The following is a 26,579-nucleotide window of genomic DNA, read 5'->3' as shown; positions in this document are numbered from 1 at the left end:
GGATTCCTCAGGACGGATCCCTCGGGATGGATTCCCCAGGAGAAGCGCTCAGCACTGCTCGGCCTCCACAAACCCCTCCTTTTCCTGGCTGGCCGCCTCCACCTCGGCGTAGGAGCCGTGGTTGCCGTGGTTCCGGAATTTCATGGCGGGCCAGCGGTGCGGCCGCCGCTGGGGACAGAAACAGGGGCAGGTGAGCGGCTGGGACAGGGCCCCGAGCCCCAATTCCTGCTGGGAAAATGGGGGAAATAATGGGGGAAAATAACGGGGGAAAATGGGGGGGAAATGATGGGGGAAAATGGGGGGCAAATGGGGAGAAAAATGGGGGGAAAATGGTGGGGGAAAATAATGGGGAAAATGGGGGGGAAAAATGATGGGGAGAAAATGATGGGGGAGAATAATGGGAAAAATGGGGGAAAATGGGAGGAAAATGGGGGGAAAATGGGGAAAAAGAATGGGGGAAAAAGAATAGGGGAAAAAGAATGGGGGGAAAAGAATGGGGGGAAAAGAATGGGGGGAAAAGAATGAGGGGAAAAAGAATGAGGGGAAAAAGAATGAGGGGAAAAAGAATGAGGGGAAAAAGAATGGGGGGAAAATAATGAGGGAAAGAGTCCTGGGCACAAAAGGCACTGTCAGTGTGAGCATTTTCAGTGATAAAAGTGAATTTTAAAATGTTGTTTCATGCTTCAAAAGGATTCTTAGGAACGCATGGATCTCACTGGATGGGAAGGAAATGGATCCAGGGATCTGAGATGGGGGGAAAGACACAGATCCAGGGATCTGAGGTGGTGGAGAGGACACAGATCCAGGATCACAGATTGAGGGATCTGAGATGGGGAAGGACACAGATCCAGGATCATGGATCCAGGGATCTGAGACGGTGGAGAGGACACAGATCCAGGATCACAGATCCAGGGATTTGAGACAGGGGAAGGACACAGATCCAGGATCCAGGATCACAGATCCAGGGATCTGAGATGGTGGGAGGGACATGGATCCAGGGATCTGAGATGGGGAGGATGTGGATCCAGGGATCTGAGATAGGGGAAGGGCACAGATTGAGGGATCTGGGGTGGTGGAGAGGACACAGATCCAAGATCACGGATCCAGGGATCTAAGATGGGGGAAAGACACAGATCCAGGGATCTTGGGTGGAGGGGATGTGGATCCAGGGATCTGAGATGGTGGAGAGGACACAGATCCAGGGATCTGAGATGGGGGGAAAGACACAGATCCAGGGATCTGAGATGGGGGAAGGACTGAGATCCAGGGATCTGAGATGGTGGAGAGGATGCAGATCCAGGGATCTGAGATGGGGGAGAGGATGCAGATGAGGGATCTGAGGTGGTGGGGAGGACACAGATCCAGGGATCCGAGGTGGTGGAGAGAACACAGATCCAGGGATCCGAGGTGGTGGAGAGAACACAGATCCAGGGATCTGAGATGGGGGAGAGGACACAGATCCAGGGATCTGAGGTGGTGGGGAGGACACAGATCCAGGGATCCGAGGTGGTGGAGAGAACACAGATCCAGGGATCTGAGATGGGGGAAGGACTGAGATCCAGGGATCTGAGATGGTGGGGAGGACACAGATCCAGGGATCTGAGGTGGTGGAGAGGACGCAGATCCAGGGATCTGAGATGGTGGGGAGGACGCAGATCCAGGATCACAGACTGAGGGATCTGGGCTGGCTGAGGAGGACCCAGAGCCAGGAGAGGGGGAGGATGAGGAGGATGGGATGATTCCCCGGGCAGGGCTGAGCTGCTGGCTCACCTCGATGAAGAAGAGGGCGGCGCTGGACGTGGGGTGGCCGCTGATGTAGATCCCGGCCAGGATGGCCCCGGCCAGCACCAGCACGGCCACCACGATGCCAACCACGGTGCCCGTGGGGATCGGGGCACCCGCGCCCCGAGAGGGCAGGCTGCTCCCTGGGGGATAGCAAAGGTCAGGAGGCTTTCAGAAAATTGTTACATTAATTTTGGTTTAATTTACAAAATTTAAAACTTAAAAATATTTACAAAATTTAAAATTTAAAATCTAAAACTATTTACAAAATTTAAAATCTAAAACTATTTACAAAATTTAAAATATAAAAACATTTACAAAATTTAAAATTTAAAAACATTTACAAAATTTAAAATTTAAAAACATTTACAAAATTTAAAATTTAGAACTATTTACAAAATTTAAAATATAAAAACATTTACAAAATTTAAAATTTAAAACTATTTACAAAATTTAAAATATAAAAACATTTACAAAATTTAAAATCTAATACTATTTACAACATTTAAAATTTAAAAATGCTTAACGTTTATAAAATTCAAAATTTAAAATACAAAATTATGTACAAAACTTAAAATTAAAAATTTCTTAAAATGCATTAAATGAAATTTAAAATTTAAAAATATTTATAAAATTTAAAATTAAAAATTAGTGAAATTTACAAAATTAAAGATTTAAAATTAAAAATTAGTGACATTTACAAAATGAAAGATTTAAAATTAAAAATTAGTGACATTTACAAAATTAAAAATTTAAAATGACAAAATTTTAAAATTTACAAATTAAAAAATACATTATTAAATTTATTCAAGTATTTGTTCTTATCCAAATCACAAAATATTACCAAAAAAAAAGTTTTAAAAAAAGCCCTATACTAAGTATAACTATAACTCTTTTCACTAATAAATAAAAAACCCATAGTAATAAAAAGAATCAATAATAAAATAATAATATAATGATTACTATAATAATATATATTATATGTTATATAATATAATAATTAGTAACAAAAACCCCTAAATCAAAACCACATAAATCAATAACAATAAAATATCATAAAATATAATAAAAATGTAATTAAAACAAAAAATAATAAAATAATTCAGACAATAAAAAATCTCATTGGGATAACACAGCATTCCCAGCTTTTTTCACTGGCTCGAACTGCACTATTTGGGGTGAGGACAACAGGAATTGATCACTCTGGGGTCCCTGTGCTCCCCACAGCCCCGTGTACCCCAACCCAGGGAATTCTGAGTTTCCCTGGAGCAGGGAGAGGGACAAAGGCCTTCCTTACCCTCTCCTCCTGCAAACTGGTTGAGTTTGGTGTCATCTGAGAGGAGAAAACACAGCAAAACAGAAAATCGGCTTTCAGTGATATCCTGGTGCTTCCCACCCAATTCCTCCCCCCAGGATGGGATCTCTGGGCAGTTTTAAATCTCTGTGGGAAAGGGAAGCACCAGGAAAAGGCTGGGGGCTGAGCAGGGTGTGGGGTGTGGGCTCCTTCTCTGAGGTGGCACCTGGGGCACAAATGTCCCCAGGAAGGGCTCGAGGGGTTGTTCTGCTCCCCGTGGGAGCTTGGATCCAACACTGGGTGTCCCTGCTCAGCCTGTGGAATCTGCACCCAAAAACATCCACAGGATGCTCAAAAACTGCTTCCCAAATCTCAAATCAACCCACAGTGTGCTCAAAATCCACTTCCCAAATCCCAAATAAACCCACAGATGCTCAAAATCCACTTCCCAAATCCCAAATAAACCCACAGGATGCTCAAAATCCACTTCCCAAATCCCAAATCAACCCACAGGATGCTCAAAATCCACTTCCCAAATCCCAAATAAACCCACAGGATGCTCAAAATCCCCTTCCATTCCTTGGCTCATTCTGGAAGGACCAGGATCCACCAGACCAGGCTTTGTCCCTCAACAGGCTCCACATGATCGCTCTCACCACAAACCCCGATCCAGAATTCCCAGGGCTTGGATTCCAAACCCTGATCCAGAATTCCCAGGGCTTGAATTCCAAACCCTGATCCAGAATTCCCAGGGCTTGAATTCCAAACCCTGATCCAGAATTCCCAGGGCTTGGCTTGGATTCCAAACCCTGATCCAGAATTCCGAGGGCTCAGCCTCCAAATCTTGATCCAGAATTCCCAAGGTTTGGCTTGGCTTCCAAAACCTGATACAGAATTCCCAGGGCTTGAATTCCAAACCCCGATCCAGAATTCCCAGGGCTTGGCTTGGATTCCAAACCCTGATCCAGGAGCAGAACCAGGGGGCTGGAAGGGCTGGGGAGGATGTGGATCCAAAAACGGGGCTGGCTGGGGAGGACAGGGATCCAGGGATCTGGGATGGTGGGAAAGATGAGGATCCAGGGATCTGGGCTGGATGGAGAAGACACAGATCCAGGGATCCTGGCTGGTGGGAAAGATGTGGATCCAGGGATCTGGGATGGTGGGACAAGACACAGATCCAGGGATCTGGGATGGTGGGACAGATGCAGATCCACCAATCTGGGCTGACTGGGAAGGACACAGGGATCTGGGCTGGTGAAGGATGTGGATCCACAGAACCTGACAGGCTGGGAAGGACACGGATCCAGGAGAGCAGAACGGTGGGGAGGACACGGATCCAGGGATCTGGACTGGCTGGAGAAGACACAGATCCAGGGATCCTGGCTGGTGGGAAAGATGTGGATCCAGGGATCTGGGCTGGTTGAAGAGGACTCAGATCCAGGGATCTGGACTGGCTGGAGAAGACAAGAGATCCAGGAATTCTGGATCGGGGTTTGGAATCCAAGCCAAGCCCTGGGAATTCTGGATCAGGATTTCTGGTGAGAGCGATCATGTGGAGCCTGTTGAGGGACAAAGCCTGGTCTGGTAGATCTTGGTCCTTCCAGAATGAGCCAAGGAATGGAAGGGGGTTTTGAGCATCCTGTGGGTTTATTTGGGATTTGGGAAGTGGATTTTGAGCATCCTCAAAAGTGAGGAGGTGGACCCAGGGATCTGGGCTGGTGGAAAGGATGTGGATCCGGGGATCCTGCCTGGTTGGACAGGACATGGATCCAGGGAACAGGGCTGGTTGGAGAAGACACAGATCCAGGGATCCGGGCTGGTTGGAGAAGACACAGATCCAGGGATCCGGGCTGGTTGGACAGGACACAGATCCAGGGATCCTGCCTGGTTGGACAGGACACAGATCCAGGGATCTGGGCTGGTTGGACAGGACACAGATCCAGGGATCTGGGCTGGTTGGACAGGACACAGATCCAGGGATCTGGGATGGTTGGACAGGACACGGATCCAGGGATCCTGCCTGGTTGGACAGGACACAGATCCAGGGATCTGGGATGGTTGGACAGGACACAGATCCAGGGAACAGGACTGGTTGGACAGGACACGGATCCAGGGAACAGGGCTGGTTGGACAGGACACAGATCCAGGGATCCTGCCTGGTTGGACAGGACACAGATCCAGGGATCTGGGCTGGTTGGACAGGACACGGATCCAGGGATCCGGGATGGTTGGACAGGACACAGATCCAGGGAACAGGGCTGGTTGGACAGGACATGGATCCAGAGAACAGGGCTGGATGGAGAAGACACAGATCCAGGGATCTGGGCTGGTTGGACAGGACACAGATCCAGGGATCTGGGATGGTTGGACAGGACACAGATCCAGGGAACAGGGCTGGTTGGACAGGACACCGAGGGCCGGCTCCCCTCTCGGGTGGAGCTGCTCCTCTGCTGTTCCCCGCTCTCCTCCCGCTGCAGCTGCCGTTTGCTCCCTTCCAAGATCACAAATTAACTTCATGCTCTGTGTCACACAGAGCCTCTTGCTCCTTTTTTCCAAGAGCCAGCGATGGGCTGGAAAACAATCTCGTGGCGGAGTTCCAACCCTCCCCTCCCTCCCTGCCTTTAATTGCTCCTTTCAAAGTCAGCCCTGCCAGGCAGGAGAGGAGCTCGTTCCCCCACCCAGCTCCTTCCCGGCGCTGAAGGACAATTACCAGCGCTCCTTTCTATTTATCCTAATTAGCACTTTGCGTTAGGGACTATTAAGCAGCCAAACTGCGGCGCTACCTGCGCCAGGATCGGCGGAGCCGGCCCCGCGTTAATGGGATTATGGAGCTTTGGATCCCGGCGGTCTCCAGGGGAGATCGGGGCTTTTTGTGGAGCAGCAATCCCAAGAAATGAGCGATCACCGCGGGAATTCCAGGCTGAGACTCCTGGCACCAGTGAAATCCCAACCCCTCCCTCTGGGATTGACCCCTTTAGGATCCCAAGGATTCTCCCCACTAGGGCTTGGTTGCTCGCTGAGCTTCAAAATTGAGTAAAAAAAGCTGGAAAAACCCCCAAACTCTTCCCAGCGTGCCTCACTGCCCCGGGTGTCACCTCTTGGCTGCCCTTGCCATCATCTCCTGTTCTCAGCCCTGCCCAAGGACGGGGTTTGGGCGCCCTGGGATGGTGGGAGGGGTCCCTGCCCTGGGGATGGGATGAGCTGTGAGGTCCCTTCCAACCCAAATCCTCCTGGGACTGCAGAACTTCACAGATCCAGGAGGAGAAACGGATTTGGGATTTGGGGAAGATTTTGGGTGGGGAGGGGCTGGGGTGGAATTCCCAGAGCAGCTGTGGCTGCCCCTGGATCCCTGTCCAAGGCCAGGCTGGACATTGGGGTTTGGAGCACCTGGGATGGTGGGAGGTGTCCCTGCCCGTGGGACTGGATGGGATTTAAGGTCCCTTCCCACCCAAACCATTCCAGGATTCTGCTCCAAAACCCATCTGGTGTTTACTTGCATTTGGATTTGCTTTTTGAGGAGGTGAAAGACCTGTCCAGGGGTCAGGGTCAGGGAGTCACCTGTCTGGGGACTGGGTTTGGGGGCGTGGGGATCACTTCTCCCAGGGAGTAGGGATGGGTGGGCACCTGTGCAGGGGTCAGGATCAAGTATGGGATTTCCTGTCACAGGGAACAGGATCATGGATGGGGGATCATCCATTCAGGGATTGGGATCAGGGATGGGGCATCACCTGCCCAGAGCTCAGGGATCCCCTTCCCAGGGCTCAGGGATGTGGGGTCACCTGTCCAGAAACACCCCCAAGGCCGGGGTCACCTCTCCAGGGATTGGGATCAAGGATGGGGATCACCTGTCCAGGGCTCAGGGGTGCAGGGTCACCTGTCCAGGGACACCCCCAGGGCCGGGGTCACCCATCCAGGGACACCCTCAGGGCTGGGGTCACCTGTCCAGGGACACCCTCAGGGTTCAGGGATCCCCTTCCTAGGGCTCAGTTGTGCAGGGTCACCTGGCCAGGGACACCCCCAGGGCTGGGGTCACCCATCCAGGGACATCCCCAGGGCCAGGGTCACCTGTCCAGGGACACTCTCAGGGCTGGGGTCACCTGTCCAGGGATTGGGATCAAGGATGGGGATCCCCTTCCCAGGGCTGGGGTCACCTGTCCAGGAACACCCCAGGGTTCAAGGATCCCCTTCCCATGGCTCAGGGCTGGGGTCACCCATCCAGGGACACCCCCAGGGCCAGGGTCACCCATCCAGGGACACCCCCAGGGCCAGGGTCACCTGTCCAGGACCCACCTTCGGTGGTGAGGCTGTCGAGGAAGAGCGAGGCCGTGGGGGAGGTGACAGCGCCGGGTGACACCGACACGGAGCTGCCCGGGGGCGCCGAGTAGCGGCCGCCCTCCGCCAGATCCTCACAGGTCCTTTCATCCGACTGGGGGGGAAAAACGGAGAATTTGGGTTAAAAGGAGAATTTGGGTTAAAAGGAGAATTTGGGTTAAAAGGAGAATTTGGAGCTGGTTCTGCCCAGCAGGAATTCCAGGAGGGCTCTGCGGGGTCAAACACTGAAGTTCGAACACAGAAGTGACCCAGAGGGAGGAGAAGGGGAGGAAAATTTGGGAAGGATTTCAGCAGGACAAGTGACAAATCCTAGGGCAAATCCTGGGGACAAACCCTGGGACAAACCCTGGGACAAATCCTGGGACAAATCCTGGGACAAATCCTGGGGACAAACCCTGGGACAAATCCTGGGACAAATCCTGGGACAAACCCTGGGACAAACCCTGGGGACAAACCCTGGGGACAAATCCTGGGACAAATCCTGGGACAAATCCTGGGGACAAATCCTGGGACAAATCCTGGGGACAAATCCTGGGACAAATCCTTCATGCACCTCAGGGTGACTCCATGTGGGTCCAGTGACCTCAAAGGGTCTGGTGAAATAAAGCTGAATTTTCAGTAGAAAAGTCGAATAAAATCACTAAAAAATCACCCAAAAAAAAAAACCACCAAAAAAAAAAAAAAAACCAAAAAAAAAAAACCCCCAAACCAAACCAGAGAAAAACAAAACAAAAACCCCAAATAAAAAAACCCCATCAAAATCGAAGCAAACAAGCAAAAGCCACAAAAAGCAAACAAAAATAAGGAACAAAATAAATTAAAAAAAAAAAAAAGAGAAGAAAGGGAAAAAAAAAAAAAAGAGAAAAGGCCAAAGCAGAAGCAGATGTTGTTTGGTCAGAGCTGATCCTTGTGAGTTTTTGCTCCCAGGGACACAAACAGGGCTCGTTCCTTCCTGCCTGCAGTGAGTAAGAGTCATGCTCCAGGAGGAGGGGGAATAACGGGAATAAAGGGAAAATGGGAATAATGGGAATAAGGGGAAAATGGGAATAAAGGGAAAATGGGAGTAACGGGACTAAAAGGAAAAATGGGAATAATGGGAATAAGGAGAAAATGTGGGAAAAGGGAAAAATGGGAATAAAGAAAAAATGGGAATAACAGGACTAAAAGGAAAAATGGGAATAAGGGGAAAATGGGGGAAAATGGGGGAAAATGGTGGAAAATGGGGGAAAATTGGAATAAAGGAAAAAATGGGAATAACGGGACTAAAATTAAAAATGGGAATAATGGGAAATATGGGAATAATGGGAATAAAGGGAATAATGGGGGAAAGGGAAAAATGGGAATAAAGGAAAAATGGGAGTAACGGGACTAAAAGGAAAAATGGGAATAAGGGGAAAATGGGGGGAAATGGGGGAAAATGGGAATAACGGGACTAAAAGAAAAAATGGGAATAATGGGAAATATGGGAATAACAGGAATAAAGGGAATAATGGGGGGAAAGGGGAATAAAGGGAATAATGGGAATAAAGGGGAAAATAGGAATAAAGGAAAAATAAAGGGAATAAAGGGAATAAAGGGATGTAAAGGGAATAAAGGGATATTTAAGGGCAATAAAGAATGAGCTACAGGGGAATATCTAAAGGGAATAAAGGGATATCCAAAGGGATATCCAAAGGGAATAAAGGGGTATCTGAAGGGAATACAGGGTTATCTAAAGGGGAAAAAGGGAAATCCAAAGGGAAGTCCCAAGGGATATCTAAAGGGAAGAAGGGGAAATCCCAAGGGATGTCTTAAAGGAATAAAGGGAAACCCTGAGGGATGCTCAGCCCAATCCAGAGCACCGTGGGTCCCACAGCCATTCACTGAGCTGGGCCATGGAGTTCATGTGGCTCAACCCCATTCCCTGCCCTCAGGAAGGGACTGGGACTGAGACTGATTGGGATTGGGATTGATTTGGATTGGGATTGATTTGGATTGGGATTGATTGGGACTGGGATTGGGACTGGGATTCATTGGGACTGGGACTGGGATTCATTGGGACTGGGACTGGGATTCATTGGGACTGGGGCTAGGATTGGGACTGGGATTCATTGGGATTTATTGGGACTGGGATTTATTGGGATTTATTGGGATTGGGACTGTGATTTTTTGGGACTGGGACTTATTGGGACTGGGACTGGGATTTATTGGATTTATTGGGACTGGGATTTTTTGGGACGGGGATTTTTTGGGATTTGGACTGGGATTTTTTTGGGACTGGGATTTTTTGGGATTTGGGCTAGGATTGGGACTGGGATTTATTGGGATTTATTGGGACCGGGACTGGGATTTATTGGGATTGGGATTTTTTGGGATTGGGACTGGGATTAATTGGGATTGGGGCTAGGATTGGGACTGGGATTTTTTGGGACTGGGATTGACTGGGACTGGGACTTTTTGGGCCTGGGACTGGGATTTATTGGGATTTTTTGGGATTTGGACTGGGATTTTTTGGGACGGGGATTTTTTGGGATTTGGGCTAGGATTGGGACTGGGATTTATTGGGATTTATTGGGACCGGGACTGGGATTTATTGGGATTTTTTGGGATTGGGACTGGGATTTATTGGGATTGGGACTTTTTGGGTCTGGGACTGGGATTAATTGGGATTGGGGCTAGGATTGGGACTGGGATTTTTTGGGACTGGGATTGACTGGGACTGGGATTTTTTGGGCCTGGGACTGGGATTTATTGGGATTTTTTGGGATTGGGACTGGGATTTATTGGGATTGGGACTTTTTGGGTCTGGGACTGGGATTAATTGGGATTGGGGCTAGGATTGGGACTGGGATTTTTTGGGACTGGGATTGACTGGGACTGGGATTTTTTGGGCCTGGGACTGGGATTTATTGGGATTTTTTGGGATTGGGACTGGGATTTTTGGGCCTGGGACTCTCTGTGCCCACCTGGCCGCAGCCGTAGCTCAGCCACTCCTCCCGGTACCGGTCGAAGCCACTGGAGCACCTGTGGGGAAAATCAGGATTATCCAGGGCCAGGTCGTGGGAAATGGGAAATAGGAAATGTTTAAAACTCAACAAAAGGTTCCCAGAATGTACATTTATATATAAACTTTGAGATGAGAAATGTTGATATAGAAATGATATTGAATAGGGCAGACATCGTTGAGAGAAAAATGAAATTAGAAACAAGTTTCAAAAGGTGGCCTGGAAAAGAAAACTGGATAGATTGGAGAAATAGAACAATTTTATATAATAAAATATTTTATATATATATATATATATAAAATATAAAAATATATTATATTATATTATAGTATATTATATTATAGTATATTATATTATAGTATATTATATTATAGTATATTATATTATAGTATATTATAGTATATTAGTTGCATTGTAGTAGGAGCCACAAGGGGTAATTTTAGATTATTATCTTTAAGGCATTTACAGCATGGTGTGGCTAAAACTGATAGCCAAAAGGAGAGGGGAAATCAGGAGAAAAGGAGAGGAAAATCAGGAAAAAAGGAGAGGGGGAATTGAAAGATAAGGAGAGAGAAATGAAGAGAAAGGAGAGGGAAATGGGGAGAAAAGAGAGGGGGAATGAGGAGAAAATGAGAGGAAAATGAGGGGGGAAAGGAGAGGGAAAAATCAGGAGAAAAGGAGAGGGGAAAATCAGGAAAAATGAGAGGGGAAACCAGGAGAAAAGAAGAGGGAAATGAGGAGAAAAGGAGAGGGGAAATGAGGAGAAAAGGAGAGGGGAAATTGGAAGAGAAGGGGAGAGAAATTAGAAGAAAGGAGAGGGGAAATGGGGAGAAAATGAGAGGGGAAAATCAGCAGAAAATGAGAGGGGAAATGAGGAGAAAAGGAGAGGGGAAATGAGGAGAGGAGAGAAAAAATCAGGGGAAATGGAGAGGGGAAATGAGGAGAAAATGAGAGGGAAAACAGGAGAAAAGGAGAGGGGAAATTGGGAGAAAAGGAGAGGGAAAAATCAGGAAAAATTAGAGGGGAAACCAGAAGAAAAGAAGAGGGAAATGAGGAGAAAAGGAGAGGGGAAATAAGGAGAAATGGAGAGGGGAAATTGGAAGAGAAAGAGAGAGAAATGAGAAGAAAGGAGAGGGAAATGGGGAGAAAATGAGAGGGGGAATCAGGAGAAAAGGAGAGGGAAAACTGGGGAAAATGAGAGGGGAAAATCAGCAGAAAAGGAGAGGGGAAATTGGGAGAAAAGGAGAGGGGAAATGAGGAGAAAAGGAGAGGAAAAACAGGCAAAGGGAGGGGGGAAATGAGGAGAAAAGAGAGGGAAAATCAGGGGAACGGAGAGAGGAAATTGGGAGAAAAGGAAAGGGAAAAATCAGGAAAAATTAGAGGGGAAACCAGGAGAAAAGAAGAGGGAAATGAGGAGAAAAGGAGAGGGGGAATCAGGAGAAAAGGAGAGGGAAAACTGGGGAAAATGAGAGGGGAAATGAGGAGAAAAGGAGAGGGGAAATCAGGGGAAAAGGAGAGGGGAAATGAGGAGAGAGGCCTGGGCTGAGTTTGAGTTTCCACTCCCCGGACTCGGTGCCAGGGCAAGGCTGTGAGACCCACGAGGTTCCCTGGGCTCCTTCCAGCAACATCTGCACAGGAAAAACACTGCAGGAGCTCCAGATGACATCAGGCAAACACCAGCCCGAGAATTCCCTGCAGGAACAGGGGATGGAGCCCGGCTCTGACCTTTGGAAAGGCTCAAACCCCAAACAATCCCTGCAAAAATCCATTTGCCCACCACCAGGGAAAGGAGAAACCACAAAGAAACATCTGAGATCTTTGCTTCGGGTCCGGTTCCTGTCACAATTATGGGCTCAGAAGAGGTTAAAATAAATAAATAAATAAATAAATAAATAAATAAATAAAAATACAGATTTTGTTATTTAGGAGGGAGCTGGGGTTGGAATCACGAGGTTGGGATCTCAGCTCCAAGGCTGGAGCTCTCTGGGGAGGATCTGCAGCACCAGATCTGGATGCTTTGGAGAAACAGAACCATTTTCCTCTCATTTTCTGGAAGCCAGGGGTTGACAGGGCTGACCCTCCTGCTCCAGCTCCGCATTTCCAGAACATTCCTGCCCGCTGGGATTCCCACTGGGAAGCTGAGCTGTCCCCGGGGATGTGGGGCTGGCAGCCAGGGGGGACAGGAGTGAACCCCAGCAACAGCAGCTGGGTGAGAAAGGGTTAAAGGAGGGTGAAATAGGGGTTAAAAGGGTTAAAGAGGGTGGAAAGGGGTTAAAGGGGCTGAAATAGGGGTTAAAAGGATGAAAAAGGGTTAAAGAGGGTGAAAAGGGGTTAAAGAGGGTGGAAAACGGTTAAAGAGGGTGAGAAAGGGGTTAAAGGGGGTGAATTAGGGATTAAAGGGGGTGGGAAAGGGTTTAAAAGGGTGAGAAAGGGTTAAAGAGACTGAAAAGGGGTTAAAGAGGGTGGAAAATTGTTAAAGAGGGTGAGAAAGGGTTAAAGGAGGTGAAAGGGGGTTAAAGGAGGTGAAATAGGGGTTAAAGGGGGTGAAATAGGGGTTAAAGGGGTGAAAAAGGGTTACATGAGGGTGAAAAGGGGTTAAAGATGGTGGAAAATTGTTAAAGAGGGTGAGAAAGGGTTAAAGGAGGGTGGAAAGGGGTTAAAGGGACTGAAATAGGGGTTAAAGGGGGTGGAAAAGGGTTTAAAAGGGTGAAAAGGGGTTAAAGAGGGTGAAAAGGGGTTAAAGGAGGGTGGAAAAGGATCAAAGAGGCTGAAATAGGGTTAAAGAGGGTGAGAAAGGGTTACATGAGGGTGAAAAGGGGTTAAGGAGGGTGAAAAGGAGTGAAAGAGGGTGGAAAATGGTTGAAGGAGGGTGAGAAAGGGTTAAAGGAGGGTGAAATAGGGGTTAAAGAGGGCGAGAAAGGGTTAAAGAGGGTGAGAAAGAGTTAAAGGAAGCGAGAAAGGGTTAAAGAGGATGGAAAGGGTTAAAGGAGGGTGAGAAAGGGTTAAAGGGGGTGAAATAGGGTTAAACAGGATGAAAAAGGGTTAGAGGAGGGTGAGAAAGTGTTAAAAGAAGTGGGAAAGGGTTAAAGGAGGTGGGAAAGGGTTAAAGGGGGTGGAAAGGGTTAAAGGGGGTGAGAAAGGGTTAAAGGAGGTGGGAAAGGGTTAAAGGGGGTGGGAAAGGGTTAAAGGAGGTGGGAAAGGGTTAAAGGGGGTGAGAAAGGGTTAAAGGAAGAGGGAAAGGGTTAAAGGAGGTGGAAAAGGGTTAAAGGGGGTGGGAAAGGGTTAAAGGAAGAGGGAAAGGGTTAAAGGGGGTGAGAAAGGGTTAAAGGAGGTGGGAAAGGGTTAAAGGAGGTGGGAAAGGGTTAAAGGAGGTGGGAAAGGGCTGGGATGGGGCTCCCAGCGCAGCCGTGGCCGCCCCTGTGTCCCTGGCAGTGCCCCTGGCGCACCCTGGCACGGGGGGAGCTGGCCCTGGTGGCCCTGGTGGCCCTGGTGGCCCTGGGGTGGCCCTGGAGGGACTCTGGGGTCTCTTCCAGCCCAAACCATTCCAGGATCTGGCAAAATCCCGTTTGCCAAAGCCTGGAACTGGGGACAAGGAAAGGTCTGAGCAAAGCTCAGCCCAAAGCGAACCCAGGCTCCGGTTTTGTCACCAAAGCCACACCAGGACAAGAACGTCCCCTTGCCACGGAGCCACCGTGGCTGCCAAGTGCCACCACCCTGCTCGGGGGCGTCACAGGGAGCCCAGAGCTGCTTTGGGGTGGCTCAGGGGACGGGCAGGGGGTGGCAGGCGCCCTCAGCAGAGCGGGGTTTGCACGGCACAGGATCTGTGTCACTGGGTCCCCTCCCCTGCCACCAGCTCCCAATAAAGCCCGGCTCAATCTCATTAAATCTGCTCTGCACAGCCCTGCCCGAGCTGGAGGAGAGCAGGGACGGCTCCACGTCCTCCAGCCAAGCCCAAAAAATCAGAAATTTCCACCCCCACACAAATGGGGCTTTGCTGGCCCCATTCCTGACGGGCAGGGGCTGTCCCACAACTGAGGGGTGTCCCCAACGCTGTCCCCTCCCTGCCCTGCACTCCCACTGATCCCAGCACAAGGCAGGAGAAATTTCCCTCATTTTTAAGCTCCCTGACAAAAATCTGAGCCCCTGCCTCAGGTCCCAGCTTGTTCCAGGAGTAAAAAAACCCCAGGAAATGCAGCCTTGGAGTGGCTTGGAATTGGAGATCAGGTCACGGCTGAAGCACAAGTGTGGGGCCAAGAGCAGCACCTCAGCACCCGAAAAACAACAAAAAAAAGGAGAAATTATCCCAAAAAAAGGATGGGAAGGGCACGGGGCAGCAGGCAGGGGAGGGGACGGTGGCAGCACCTCTGCAGGACGTGGCACCAGCTGCAGTTGAAGGTCAGTTCTGAGCTCAGGCACGTTTCACAGCTCTGGTGCTGCAGGCAGGCTGCAGAAAACAGAGAGAGGAGAGAGGGGAGAGGGGAGAGGCTCCAGCCAGGCTGGGGCAGCTCCCTGGCCACAGAGAGAAACTCAAATTTCCCAAGCATCGCTCAGGACAGGGCCAGCTGCTCCCTGGGGGCCCCAGGATGGGCTGGAGACCCCAGGATGGGCTGAGCTGGGGACCCCAGGATGGGCTGAGCTGGGGACCCCAGGATGGGCTGAGCTGCACCCCAGGGACCCCAGAATGGGCTGGAGACCCCAGGATGGGGCTGAGCTGCACCCCAGGGACCCCAGGATGGGGCGAGCTGCACCCCAGGGACCCCAGGACAGGCTGGAGACCACAGGGTGGGGTGAGCTGGGGACCCCAGGACAGTGTGAGCACCTCCCCAGGAACCCCAGGATGGGGTGAGCTGATGCCTAAGGACCTTAGGATGGGCTGGAGACCCCAGGGTAGGGGTGAGCTGCAACCCAGGGACTCCAGGATGGGCTGGAGACCCCAGGACAGGATGAGCTGGGGACTCCAGAATGGAGTGAGCGCCTCCCCAGGGACCCCAGGATGGGGTGAGCTGATCCCTGGAGACCCCAGGGTAGGGGTGAGCTGCACCTCAGGGACCCCAGGACGGGCTGGAGACCCCAGGGTGGGCTGAGCTGGGGACCCCAGGATGGGCTGAGCTGGGGACCCCAGGAACCCCAGAATGGGCTGGAGACCCCAGGGTGGGGCTGAGCTCCTCCCCAGGGACCCCAGGACAGGCTGGAGACCCCAGGACAGGCTGAGCTGGGGACCCCAGGACAGTGTGAGCGCCTCCCCAGGAACCCCAGGATGGGGTGAGCTGATGCCTAAGGACCTTAGGATGGGCTGGAGACCCCAGGGTGGGGCTGAGCTGCACCCCAGGGACCCCAGGATGGGCTGGAGACCCCAGGATGGGCTGAGCTGGGGACTCCAGAATGGAGTGAGCGCCTCCCCAGGGACCCCAGGATGGGGTGAGCTGATCCCTGGAGACCCCAGGGTAGGGGTGAGCTGGGGACCCCAGGAACCCCAGGATGGGCTGGAGACCCCAGGGTGGGGCTGAGCTCCTCCCCAGGGACCCCAGGATGGGCTGGAGACCCCAGGATGGGGTGAACTGCACCCCAGGGACCCCAGGATGGGCTGAGCTGACGCCTGGGGACCTTAGGATGGGCTGGAGACCCCAGGGTGGGGCTGAGCTGGGGACCCAGGATGGGGTGAGCGCCTCCCCAGGAACCCCAGGATGGTCTGAAGACCCCAGGACAGGCTGAGCTGGGGACCCCAGGATGGGCTGGAGACCCCAGGGTGGGGCTGAGCTGGGGACCCCAGGATGGGCTGAACTGCACCCCAGGGACCCCAGGATGGGCTGGAGACCCCAGGGTGGTGCTGAGCTCCTCCCCAGGATGGGCTGAGCTGCTCCCCAGGGTGGTGCTGAGCTGCTCCCTGCTGCCATCACCCCCTCCCTCCCTGGCCCCCCAGACCCCAAACCCCGGGAGATGGGCGACATTGCCCCCCAGCACCCCCAGGCCTGCCTTGGCCGCCTCCCCAGGCTGGAGTTCAGAGGCTGCTGGGGTTTGGGGTGGCATTTGGGGCACTCACTGGGCAGCGGGGTGAACTCCACAGCGGACAGGCTGCTGATCCTGCTGGTGTCCAGCTCCACACGGTGGTACTCATAGATCGTGCGGCGCCGCGACTCTGAGACAGAGCCTGGGCTTTAAACCGGGCTTAAAACCCCTGCAAGGCTTAAACCGCCCTGCCCAGGGCTGGGCCAGGCTCTGGGGAAGCTGCTGAAAGGGAAAGGGGGCCCCAGGTGTGGGGTTGTGCCCTTGCAGGAGGGCTGGGCTGGGATTTGTAGGAATTTGTAGGAAATTCTCAAAAGCTGCCAGGAGTGAGGGTGGGTTGGGGTTATTGTGTCACCTGTCCATTAAGGGGAAAACTGAAAAAAAGCCAAAAAACCACTTATAACGTGTTGGAATTAGGAAATAATTGGCTTCTGATTGTGATGGAGTTAATGATGACATCTGTATTGTCTCACCCTTCACACCAGAGTGAAAACAGAATAAAAGTTTTTTAAATCCCTCTCAGTTGTCCCATCTCTGGGCCAGAAAAAAACTTCATCCAACAGGCTGGGAGGTGCCAGGGCACAGGAGGGGCTCGGAGCCTGCCCTGCCCATCCCATCCCATCCCTTCCCTTCCCATCCCATCCCATCCCATCCCATCCCATCCCATCCCTTCCCATCCCATCCCTTCCCTTCCCATCCCAGCCCAGCCCAGGCCCGGCTCCAGCCCTGAGCCGCTCCCAAACAGCTCCAAACAAACATCACTGGGCTCTGACTCACTCCCCCTGATGCCTCAGGTTTTAGTTTTTATAATTTTTAGATTCTGTGCTGCTTTAGTGGGTGGCTCTGGGCTTCTATCAGGGGATGCTGAGCTCTGTGCACAGAGCAGGGAGACAAAACAATTCCTGCTCCAGCTGGGCACCAAGGACAAATGATCCAAATCTCAGCCCAAGAGCACAAACACCGTGGGCTGGAGAGAGAAAAACAAGGATGGAACTGCAGGGGCTGGAGCTGGAATGGGACAATGAACTGCAAGATGCAAATGGAGCAGAGCTTATAAAAGTGAGACCTCATGAGTGGTCGTGCATTTTGGGACCATTTGGGTTCGTTTTGTGACTGTTTTGGTTCATTTTGGGTTCATTTTGTGACCATTTTGGTTCATTTTGGGTGCAGCCCTGGCCGGGCTCTGGTGCTGCCCAAGGTGGATCCATGGAGGAGATGCTTTGAATAAATCCCTGCTTTATTCTGTAATTCTGGCCTCAGTTCCAGCTCAGCCTTCCCAAGGCACCACCCCGAGCTCCCAGGGCTCCTGCAGCCGCTTCCCCCCAGAAATCTCCTCCTGCCTCACCCCTTTGGAACTGAGGAAGGATTGGATTTCCCTCCTCTTCCTCACCCGCTGGGAATCAGGGAAAAGCTCCTGGAGGTTGTGGACTGGGCAAAGCTCCAGCCTAAGCATGAGGCCATGGGGAGACGCACCCCAAAAAGGGGATCCCAAAAGGGGATCCCAGAAAGGGATCGCAGAGAGGGGGTCCCAAAAGGGGATGCCAAAAAGGGATGCCAAAAAGGGATGCCGAAAAGGGATCCCAGAAAGGGATGCCAAAAGGGGATTCCAAAAGGGAATCCCAAAAGGGGATGCCAAAAAGGGATGCCAAAAAAGAGATCCCAAAAAAGAGATCTCAAAAAGAGATCCCAAAAGGGGATCCCAAAAAGGGATGCCAAAAGGGGATTCCAAAAGGGAATCCCAAAAGGGGATCCCAAAAAGGCATCCCAAAAGGAGATCCCAAAAAGGGATCCCAAGAGAGACCCCAAAAAGGGATCCCAAACAGGGTCACAGGGAACACGAGGGGCAGGCAAACCCCACAGCCCTCCTCACACTCGCTGGGAATCCAAGCAGGGCATCCTCCCACCCTGAAATCCCCCAAGATGAGGACCCCAGCCCTCTCCCTGTGGGATCAGCTGCCCCAGGGACTCACCAGGCACGTCAGGAGCGGGGTTGAGCACCATGAAGGCGTCGGAGAGCCCGGCCTTCACCGGGTGCTGGCTGGCGCTGATCTGCAGGACTGGCACCGGGATCTGCCCGGACACAGGGGGGGACACAGGGTGGGACACAGGGTGGGACACAGGGGGGGACACATCCAGCGATGTCCAAGCCACTCCCAGCCCCACAGGGACCCTCCTGCCCCGTCCCCTCACCTCCTTGTAGCCGAAGACGATCCTCCCGCTGCTGTGCAGCGCGGCCTGGAAGGTGAAGCTGCCCATGTCCTCCTTGCCCTGCAGGTAAACCTTGTCCCACTGCACCACAAACACCGTCCCTGGGGGCGACCACAGCTGCTCAGCCCTTCCCTCTGCCCCTGCTCCATCCAACCTCCACCACCCAACCTGCAGCATCCACTGGGAGCAGAGCAAAACGGGATGGGGAGAGAGGGATGGGGAGAGAGGGGGATGGGGAGAGAGGGATGGGGAGAGAGAGGGATGGGGAGAGAGAGGGATGGGGAGAGAGAGGGATGGGGAGAGAGAGGGATGGGGAGAGAGGGATGGGGAGAGAGGGATGGGGAGAGAGAGGGATGGGGAGAGAGAGGGATGGGGAGAGAGGGATCTCCTGATCCGTTCCTGCCTCAGGGGTGACTGTCATAGACATCTTTTATGAAAAATCTTTTCTTTAAGATTTTTCCTCTTGAGAAGCTGAGAGGCCTCAGGAACAAAATGTAACCAATGGTTATCTGCTGCTGTGGAATGCAACAGGTGCATCTGGGATTGGGCTCATGTTGATTGTTTCTAATGAATGGCCAATCACAGCCCAGCTGGATCAGACAGAGTGTCTAAGCCAAAGGCCTTTGTTATCATTCTTTTTTATTCTGTTCTTAGCCAGCCTTCTGATGAAACCTTTTCTTCTATTCTTTTAGTATAGTTTTAATAGAATATATATCATAAAATAATAAATCAAGCCTTCTGAAACGTGGAGTCAGATCCTCGTCTCTTCCCTCATCCTCAGACCCCTGTGAACAGGGTCACAGGTGACAGAGCTGGGCTGAGCAGAGCTGACACAGGAGGGTCTCCAGCCCACCTGGCTGAGGGAGGAGCAGGGGGAGCTGCTCTCACCGTTGTCCAGGTACTGCACGGTGGAATTTCGGGAGTAGCTGGGGTTGAAGTTGGCCATGAGGGGCGCGATGTACTGGGTGGCCGTGAGCATGCGGTGGATGACGTCCCCCGTGAAGATAAAACCTGAGCGGGCAGAGGGTGAAGCTCACCTCCCTCCTTCCTGCCTCACCCATCCCTCTTTATGCCCCTCTGGATTTCCCCTCTGACCCCGCTGTGCCCTCCAGGAGCAGCAGCTGCTGACTGCCCAAGGAGATTTGGGGTGCAGGGAGGGGTTGGAAGGGCTGGACCCCGATCTCTGAGCTCCCTGGGGCTCAGGGATGGGGCATGAGGATAGAGCCAGCACCAGAGCTGTGTCCAGGCCCTGCTGTGGGCATCACATTGCAGCCCATCCTGTCCAGTCCTGTCCATCCCATCCCATGGACCCCATCCCATCCCATCGATCCCGTCCCGTGGATCCCATCCCATCCCATGGACCCCATCCCATCCCATAGATCCCATCCCATGGACCCCATCCCATCCCATAGATCCCATCCCGTGGATCCCATCCCATCCCATGGACCCCATCCCATCCCATTGATCCCGTCCCATGGATCCCATCCCATCCCATGGACCCCATCCCATCCCATCGATCCCATCCCGTGGATCCCATCCCATCCCATGGACCCCATCCCATCCCATCAATCCCATCCCATGGACCCCATCCCATCCCATCGATCCCATCCCGTGGATCCCATCCCATCCCATGGATCCCATCCCATGGATTCCTTGGATCCCATCCCATCCTGTCCATCCCATCCTGTCCCATCCCTTCCTATCCAATCCTGTCCATCCCATGGATCCTGTCCCATGGATCCTATCCCATGGAACCCATAGATCCCATCCCATGGATCCCATTGATCCCATCCCATCCTGTCCATCCCATCCCATGGATCCTGTCCCATGGATCCCATCCCATCCCATCCCATGGAACCCATAGATCCCATCCCATGGATTCCATCCCATGGAACCCATCCCATGGATCCCATGGATTCCATCCCATGGAACCCATCCCATGGATCCCATCCCATCCCATTCTGTGGATCCCACCCATCCTATCCTGTCCATCCCATGAATACCATCCCATTGATCCCATGGATCCCATCCTGTCCATCCCATCCCATGGATCCCATCCCGTGGATCCCATCCTGTCCATCCCATGGATCCCATCCCATCCTGTCCATCCCATGGATCCCATCCCTTCACGTCCATCCCACCCCATGGGTGCCGTGTCTGGCCCCGCTCACCGCCGGTGGCGATGGTGACCTGCCGCAGGAGGTGGCCGTAGAAGGGGAAGTCAAAGGACAGGACAATCCTCTGTGGGATGGAGCCAGGGAGAGACACAATCATCCCTTGGGAAAACTCTGGGAACGGGGAGAGACGGGAGGGAGAGAGAGGGACCCTGCAGGTTCCTTCGTCCCTGGGATGAGCAGGAGGCCCCAAACATTTTCTAAACTCTGAAACTTCCCCAACCTGTCACAGGGCTCCCCAGTGCCCCTGGGGACACGGGGACACCCGGGGCTCACCCTGGGGACACCTGGGGCTCACCCAGGGGACACAGGGACACCCGGGGCTCCCTGGGCCAACCCTGCTGGGTGTGGGGACACGGGACAGCGCAGGGCTCACCCAGGGGACACGAGGACGGGGGGGGGCTCACCCAGGGGAGAGGGGACACCTGGGGCTCACCGAGGGGACACAGGGACAGCGTGGGGCTCCCTGGGCCACCCCCGCTGGGTGTGGGGACTTGGGGACAGCCAGAGCTCACCCAGGGGACAGGGGACACCCCAGGCTGACCGAGGGGACACGGGGACACCTGGGGCTCACCACGGGACACAAGGACAGTGGGGGGCTCACCCAGGGCTCACGCAGGGGACAGGGGACACCTGAGGCTCACCAAGGGGACATGAGGACACCCGGGGCTCACCCAGGAGACACGGGACAGCACAGGGCTCACCCAGGGGACACAAGGACACCGAGGGGACATGGGGACACCCAGGGCTGACCGAGGGGACACAGGGACACCCAGGGCTCACCCAGGGGACACAGGGACAGCATGGGGCTCCCTGGGCCACCCCCGCTGGGTGTGGGGACACGGGACAGCACAGGGCTCACCCAGGGGACAGGGGACACCTGAGGCTCACCAAGGGGACACGAGGACAGTGGGGGACTCACCCAGGAGACACGGGACAGCACAGGGCTCACCCAGAGGACACAAGGACACCCAGGGCTCACCGAGGGGACAGGGGACACCCGGGACTCACCCAGGGGACAGGGGACACCCGGGGCTCACCGAGGGGACACAGGGACACCCAGGGGCAGCCGGGGCTCACCGAGGGGACACGGGGACACCCAGGGGCAGCCGGGGCTCACCGAGGGGACACGGGGACACCCAGGGGCAGCCGGGGCTCACCGAGGCCTGCCGGTGCGTGTTGGAGAGGATCCCGTGCACCCTGACGTGGCTCCCGTTGGCGGCCGCCAGGTCCACCCAGAGCCCGCGGCGCCGCGCGTCCCCCGGGCCGTAGAAGCGCGACACGTAATAGCTGTGGTTGTCCTCCTGCGGGGACAGGGGACACGGGGACAGGGTGGCACCGGGTGACCCCGGGGTGGGAGGGCGCCCGACACCAAGCAGGGACAAATCCAGGGAAAATCAGGGCAAAATGTGGGATAAATCTGGGCTAAATCTGGGATAAATCCGGGAAAAATCCGGGAAAAATCCGGGAAAAATCCGGGAAAAATCCTGGATAGCATGGATAAATCTGGGATAAATTCAGGATAAATCCAGTGTGGAAAAGTAGGGATAAATCCAGGAAAAAATCCAGGGAAAATCTGGGAGAAACCCAGGAAAAATCTAGGGAAAATCCAGGGGAAAACCTGGGATAAATCCAGGGAAAATTCGGGACAAATCCAGGGAAAATTTGGGATAAATCCAGGGAAAATCTGGGATAAATCCAGGAAAAAGCCAGGATAAATACAGAAAAAATCTGGGATAAATCCAGAAAAAATGTGGGATAAATCCAGGGAAAAACCTGGGATAAATCCAGGGAAAATTTGGAATAAATCCAGAAAAAATCTGGGATAAATCCAGGGAAAAACCTGGGATAAATCCAGGGAAAAACCGGGATAAATACAGAAAAAATCTGTGATAAATCCAGAAAAAAACCTGGGATAAATCCAGGGAAAAACCTGGGATAAATCCAGGGAAAAACCGGGACAAATACAGAAAAAATCTGGGAAAAATCCTGGAAAAATCCGGGATAAACCCAGGAAAAACCCAGGATAAATCCAGGACAAACCCCAAAAAAATCCAGATAGACCCAGGAAAAACCCAGGGAAAATCTGGGATAATGTATTTGGTTTAGTTTAGGGTAAGTGTGGGAGAGAATTTTTGGAGGGTTTTTTGGAAAGTAGGTTTAATTGTTTGGTGTTTTTTTAATTGGTTTGGGAGAAAATGTTTTTTGGAGAAAAGTGGAAAAAATTGTTCATTAAATAATAAAATTTCAATAATATTAAATAATGAAATAAATAATAAAACGCCCCAAGTTTGGTGGGATTTTATTATTTATTTTATCACTCAATATTATTCAAATACCCCCAAACTTGGGGTATTTTGGGAGGAGACGGGAAAAACCCTTCCAGGCCTTGCACAGTGTGAGATGCACCTGTGACCTTGTCCGTGGCCCCAGTCCATGGGCAGATCCCAAAAATTTCCCAGGAAATTGCTGCTTTTCCCTCCTCAAGCACCATCACACCCTCCCTGTGGTTCCCCAGCATCTCCAAAACGTCACTGGTGGTTTGGGGGTATTTTTAAACATTTCCACACTGGGATTTTTCATGGCTGCTCTCCATCCCTGAAGGATGAGCTGGAGCAGAGTGAAAGAAGCCACTTTGTCCCCTGAGCGCCACCAAAACCAGCGGGACGTGTCACCGTCCTCCAAAAACCCCTCCCACCCCCCTCTGAGAGCACAGGGAACTCCCGCGGCTGCCACAAATAACCCGGAGCTAATTGAGGGCGGCTAATTAGGCCGGGAGAGCCGGGGGAGGTGTCCCACAAGGTGACACTGAACGGAGGAGCCCCCTCGACACCGGGGGACAGCGGCGTTGTCCCCGCGTGTCACCCGCACCGCGAAGCACGGGCAGGGCTGGGAGGGATCCCGGGGCTGTAATTAGCCACCCTGGGTGTAATTAGCCACCCTGGGGTGTAATTATCCCCTGTGGGATGTGGGATCCAGCCCCACACGGAACTGGAACTGGACTGGAGACAAGAGCGGGTCCGGAGCACAGATCCAGGCCGGGGCTGGGATCCGGGCGGGGGTCGGGGCGATCCCGGGGTTGTAATTATCCCCTATGGGTGTAATTATCCCCTCTGGAGTGTATTTATCCCCTGTGGGATGTAATTGTCCACTCTGGGGTGTAATTATCCCCTGCGGGATGTGGGATCCAGCCCCACACGGAACTGGGGCTGGACTGGGGACAGCTCTGGGGGTGGGAGGGGATCGGGATCGGGCCCGGTTCGGGGTCGGGAGAAGGTCCGGGCGGGGGTCGGGGCGATCCCCGGGCCGTAATTATCCCCTATGGGTGTAATTATCCCCTATGGGGTGTAATTATCCCCTGTGGGATGTGGGATCCAGTCCCACAGCGGGACCGGAGCCGGACTGGGGACAGCTCTGGGGTCAGGAGCAGGGTCCGGGGAACACATCCGGGCGGGGGTCGGGGGGATCCCGGGGCTGTAATAATCCCCTATGGGTGTAATTATCCACTCTGGGGTGTAATTATCCCTTGTGGGATGTGGATCCATCCCCACACGGAACTGGAGCCGGACTGGGGACAGCTCTGGGGGTGGGAGGGGATCGGGATCGGGCCCGGTTCGGGGGTCGGGGCACAGATCCGGGCGGGGGTCCGGGCGATCCCGAGGCTGTGATTACCCACTCTGGGTGTAATTACCCACTCTGGGTGTAATTATCCTCTCTGGGGTGTAATTATCCCCTGTGGGATGTGGGATCCATCCCCACAGCGGAACCGGAGCCGCACTGGGGACAGCTCTGGAGCAGGTCCGGGCGGGGGTCCGGGGCAGGGATCGGGGCAGGGATCCGGCCATGGATCCGGCCATGGACACGGGGACGCTCACCACGATGCGGGTCTCGTTGGCGGGCAGGGTGTCGATGGCCAGGCTGCCGCCCCCCAGGTCCTGGCTGATGCGGGTCCCCTCGGCCGCGCCCCGGGCGCTCCGTCCCTCGCTGCCGGGGGGGCGTCCTGGGGACACACGGGGAGGGGTCAGTGGCACCCCCGGGGGCAGTCGGGTCCCCCAGCAAGGCGGTGACACGAGTTTGAGGCGGCTGAGCCTCCGTGAGAAGGGATGGAGAGGCGGGGAAGGGGCCGGGGTGGCGGCAGGGACAGGGACAGGTGACAGCGACCGCGGCCAGGAGGGGACAGCTGGGGACAGCACCCGCAAATGGCAGTGGCAGCTCCCCAAGCACCAGCGCGACCTCAGCGAGGGTGAAGTGACACCAGTGTGGCACCAGTGTGACACTAATGTGGCACCAGCGTGGCCGTGCCCTCGATGTCCCCAAGCATCCCAGGCTGGGACGGGCTCCGGGTGTCAGGGCAGGTCCCAAGGAGCCAAAATCCGCCTCCATCCCGCCCTGCACGCATCGCCCCAGCCCCGCGGAGGCCGGAAACACGGCTGGGGAGTGGGGGGGGAGGATAAAAAAGGCATTTGGGACCAAATCTGCCGAGAATCAGGAGGGTTCTGGCAGCGCGGCGCGGGCGGGGGCGGTGGGGACGGCAGCTTGCCCACGGCGGGGACACAGCCGGGACGTCTGTCCCCAAACGGGGACACGGCACAGCCCCCCCAGCCCGGGGGAGCGGGGTCCCACCGCCACCCCATGGGATTTAATTGCTAATTGCTGCCTAATGAGCTCCCGGGGCTGGGTTCTGCTGCCAGGTCTCCGGGAGGGGAAACTGAGGCACGGGGGGAGCGGGGCTGGGCTGGACGCAGGGGCAGAGGGGGGGTTCTGTGCCGGGGGGGTCACATTGGCCATCCCTGGGGGGCACAGGGGGCACAGTGCGGGCAGGGCTGGGGTGTCCCAGAGAGCAGAGATCGCCCCCCCCCACCCCGAAGGCTCCCCAAAATCTCAGCCCCAGCCAGGACAGCGCCAGCCGTGCCAGGCGGGGAGGGGAGCGGGGAATCCTGCGTGGGGACCCCCCCAGCAGCAGGAACAGCCCCCTCCCCGCTCTATCCCAGCGCTGCCCAGCACAGATGGGGGGTCCGGGCACCTCCATTTGGCCGCGGAGATTTTGGGGCGGGAGGGGAGCAGGACCCCCACCCGTGGGAACGGAGAGACCCCCAAAGCACAGCAGAGGGAGGACACACAGACCCCCGGACAGACCCCCAGGGCACGGCCGGGACCCCCCTGCACCCTCAGCCCCCCCAGGCCCCCGTACCTGCGCCCAGCGCCCCTTGGAGCAGGCAGAGCAGGAGGAAGCCCCCCCAGAGCATGGTGGGGGTCGGGGGGCTCAGCGCCCCGCCATGGGCCGGGACCCCCGGGAGCCGCGCACCGAGCGGAGCCGGAGCCGGAGCCGGAGCCGGGCGGGGCCGGGGGCGGGCCCGGGGGTGGGGATGGAATTGGGAAGGGCTGGGATGGGAAGGGAAAAGGGAAAGGAAAGGAAGGGATGGAGCCAGAACCGGCAGCAGGACCCTCGTGCGCTCAGGCGCTTCGGGAATGTTCCTCCACCCCCTCGCTGCTGGGGTGTTTGGGGGGCAAATAAAAGGGGTGAAAAAAGCAGAGTGGGGAACCCTCCAAAAACGTGAGGAAAACAAGGGGGCACCCGGATTTGAACCGGGGACCTCTTGATCTGCAGTCAAATGCTCTACCACTGAGCTATACCCCCGCTGCGGAACCCGGCCCGCCGCCGGCTATAGCACTGTCACCAAGACAAGACACCCCAAAAATAGGGCTGTCACTGACTCGAGGTACCCCCAAAAACAGGGCTGTCACCGACCCAAGACACCCCAAAAACAGGGCTGTCACTGACCCAAGGTGCCCCCAAAGCCA

At 54.1% G+C, this 26,579-nt stretch overlaps 1 protein-coding gene and 1 non-coding gene across 3 annotated transcripts; both read right to left on the bottom strand.

Moving 5' to 3' along the window:
* Positions 1 to 28: 28 nt before the first annotated feature.
* On the bottom strand, positions 29 to 26,124 carry PLXDC1 (plexin domain containing 1). Of its 2 annotated transcripts, XM_077190825.1 has the most exons (14): positions 25,969 to 26,124; positions 24,653 to 24,777; positions 21,938 to 22,081; positions 20,775 to 20,844; positions 19,492 to 19,614; positions 18,586 to 18,704; positions 18,366 to 18,465; positions 16,433 to 16,528; positions 14,755 to 14,836; positions 10,354 to 10,411; positions 7,367 to 7,502; positions 3,080 to 3,115; positions 1,771 to 1,925; positions 29 to 168 (listed from the first exon to the last, which is right to left on the bottom strand). In XM_077190825.1, exons 1-14 carry the CDS (start codon positions 26,021 to 26,023, stop codon positions 49 to 51), a joined length of 1,419 nt encoding a protein of 472 aa, XP_077046940.1. In that variant the 5' UTR covers positions 26,024 to 26,124; the 3' UTR covers positions 29 to 48. The 2 variants fall into 2 exon arrangements, with proteins under 2 accessions (XP_077046940.1, XP_077046941.1); XM_077190826.1 differs by lacking the exon at positions 3,080 to 3,115.
* A 219-nt stretch (positions 26,125 to 26,343) lies between these two features.
* Positions 26,344 to 26,415, bottom strand: TRNAC-GCA (transfer RNA cysteine (anticodon GCA)). Its single transcript has one exon. It is a non-coding gene; the product is annotated as a tRNA-Cys (tRNA).
* Positions 26,416 to 26,579: the final 164 nt, after the last annotated feature.

This window comes from Agelaius phoeniceus, chromosome 26 (assembly GCF_051311805.1).
Source record: "Agelaius phoeniceus isolate bAgePho1 chromosome 26, bAgePho1.hap1, whole genome shotgun sequence".
NCBI classification, from domain to species: domain Eukaryota; kingdom Metazoa; phylum Chordata; class Aves; order Passeriformes; family Icteridae; genus Agelaius; species Agelaius phoeniceus.
The sequence above is the reverse complement of the archived record's forward strand: the minus strand, read 5'-3'. Positions and strand labels throughout refer to the sequence as shown.

Excerpts from the sequence above, each read along its gene's own strand:
- PLXDC1 (XM_077190825.1), bottom strand. The coding sequence starts at position 26,023 with ATGCTCTGGGGGGGCTTCCTCCTGCTCTGCCTGCTCCAAGGGGCGCTG. Across the intron at positions 18,705-19,491 it reads CGTGCAGTACCTGGACAACG|GGACGGTGTTTGTGGTGCAG; the intron begins GTGAGAGCAGCT and ends GGTCGCCCCCAG. Across the intron at positions 169-1,770 it reads CCGCCCTCTTCTTCATCGAG|CGGCGGCCGCACCGCTGGCC; the intron begins GTGAGCCAGCAG and ends TTCTGTCCCCAG.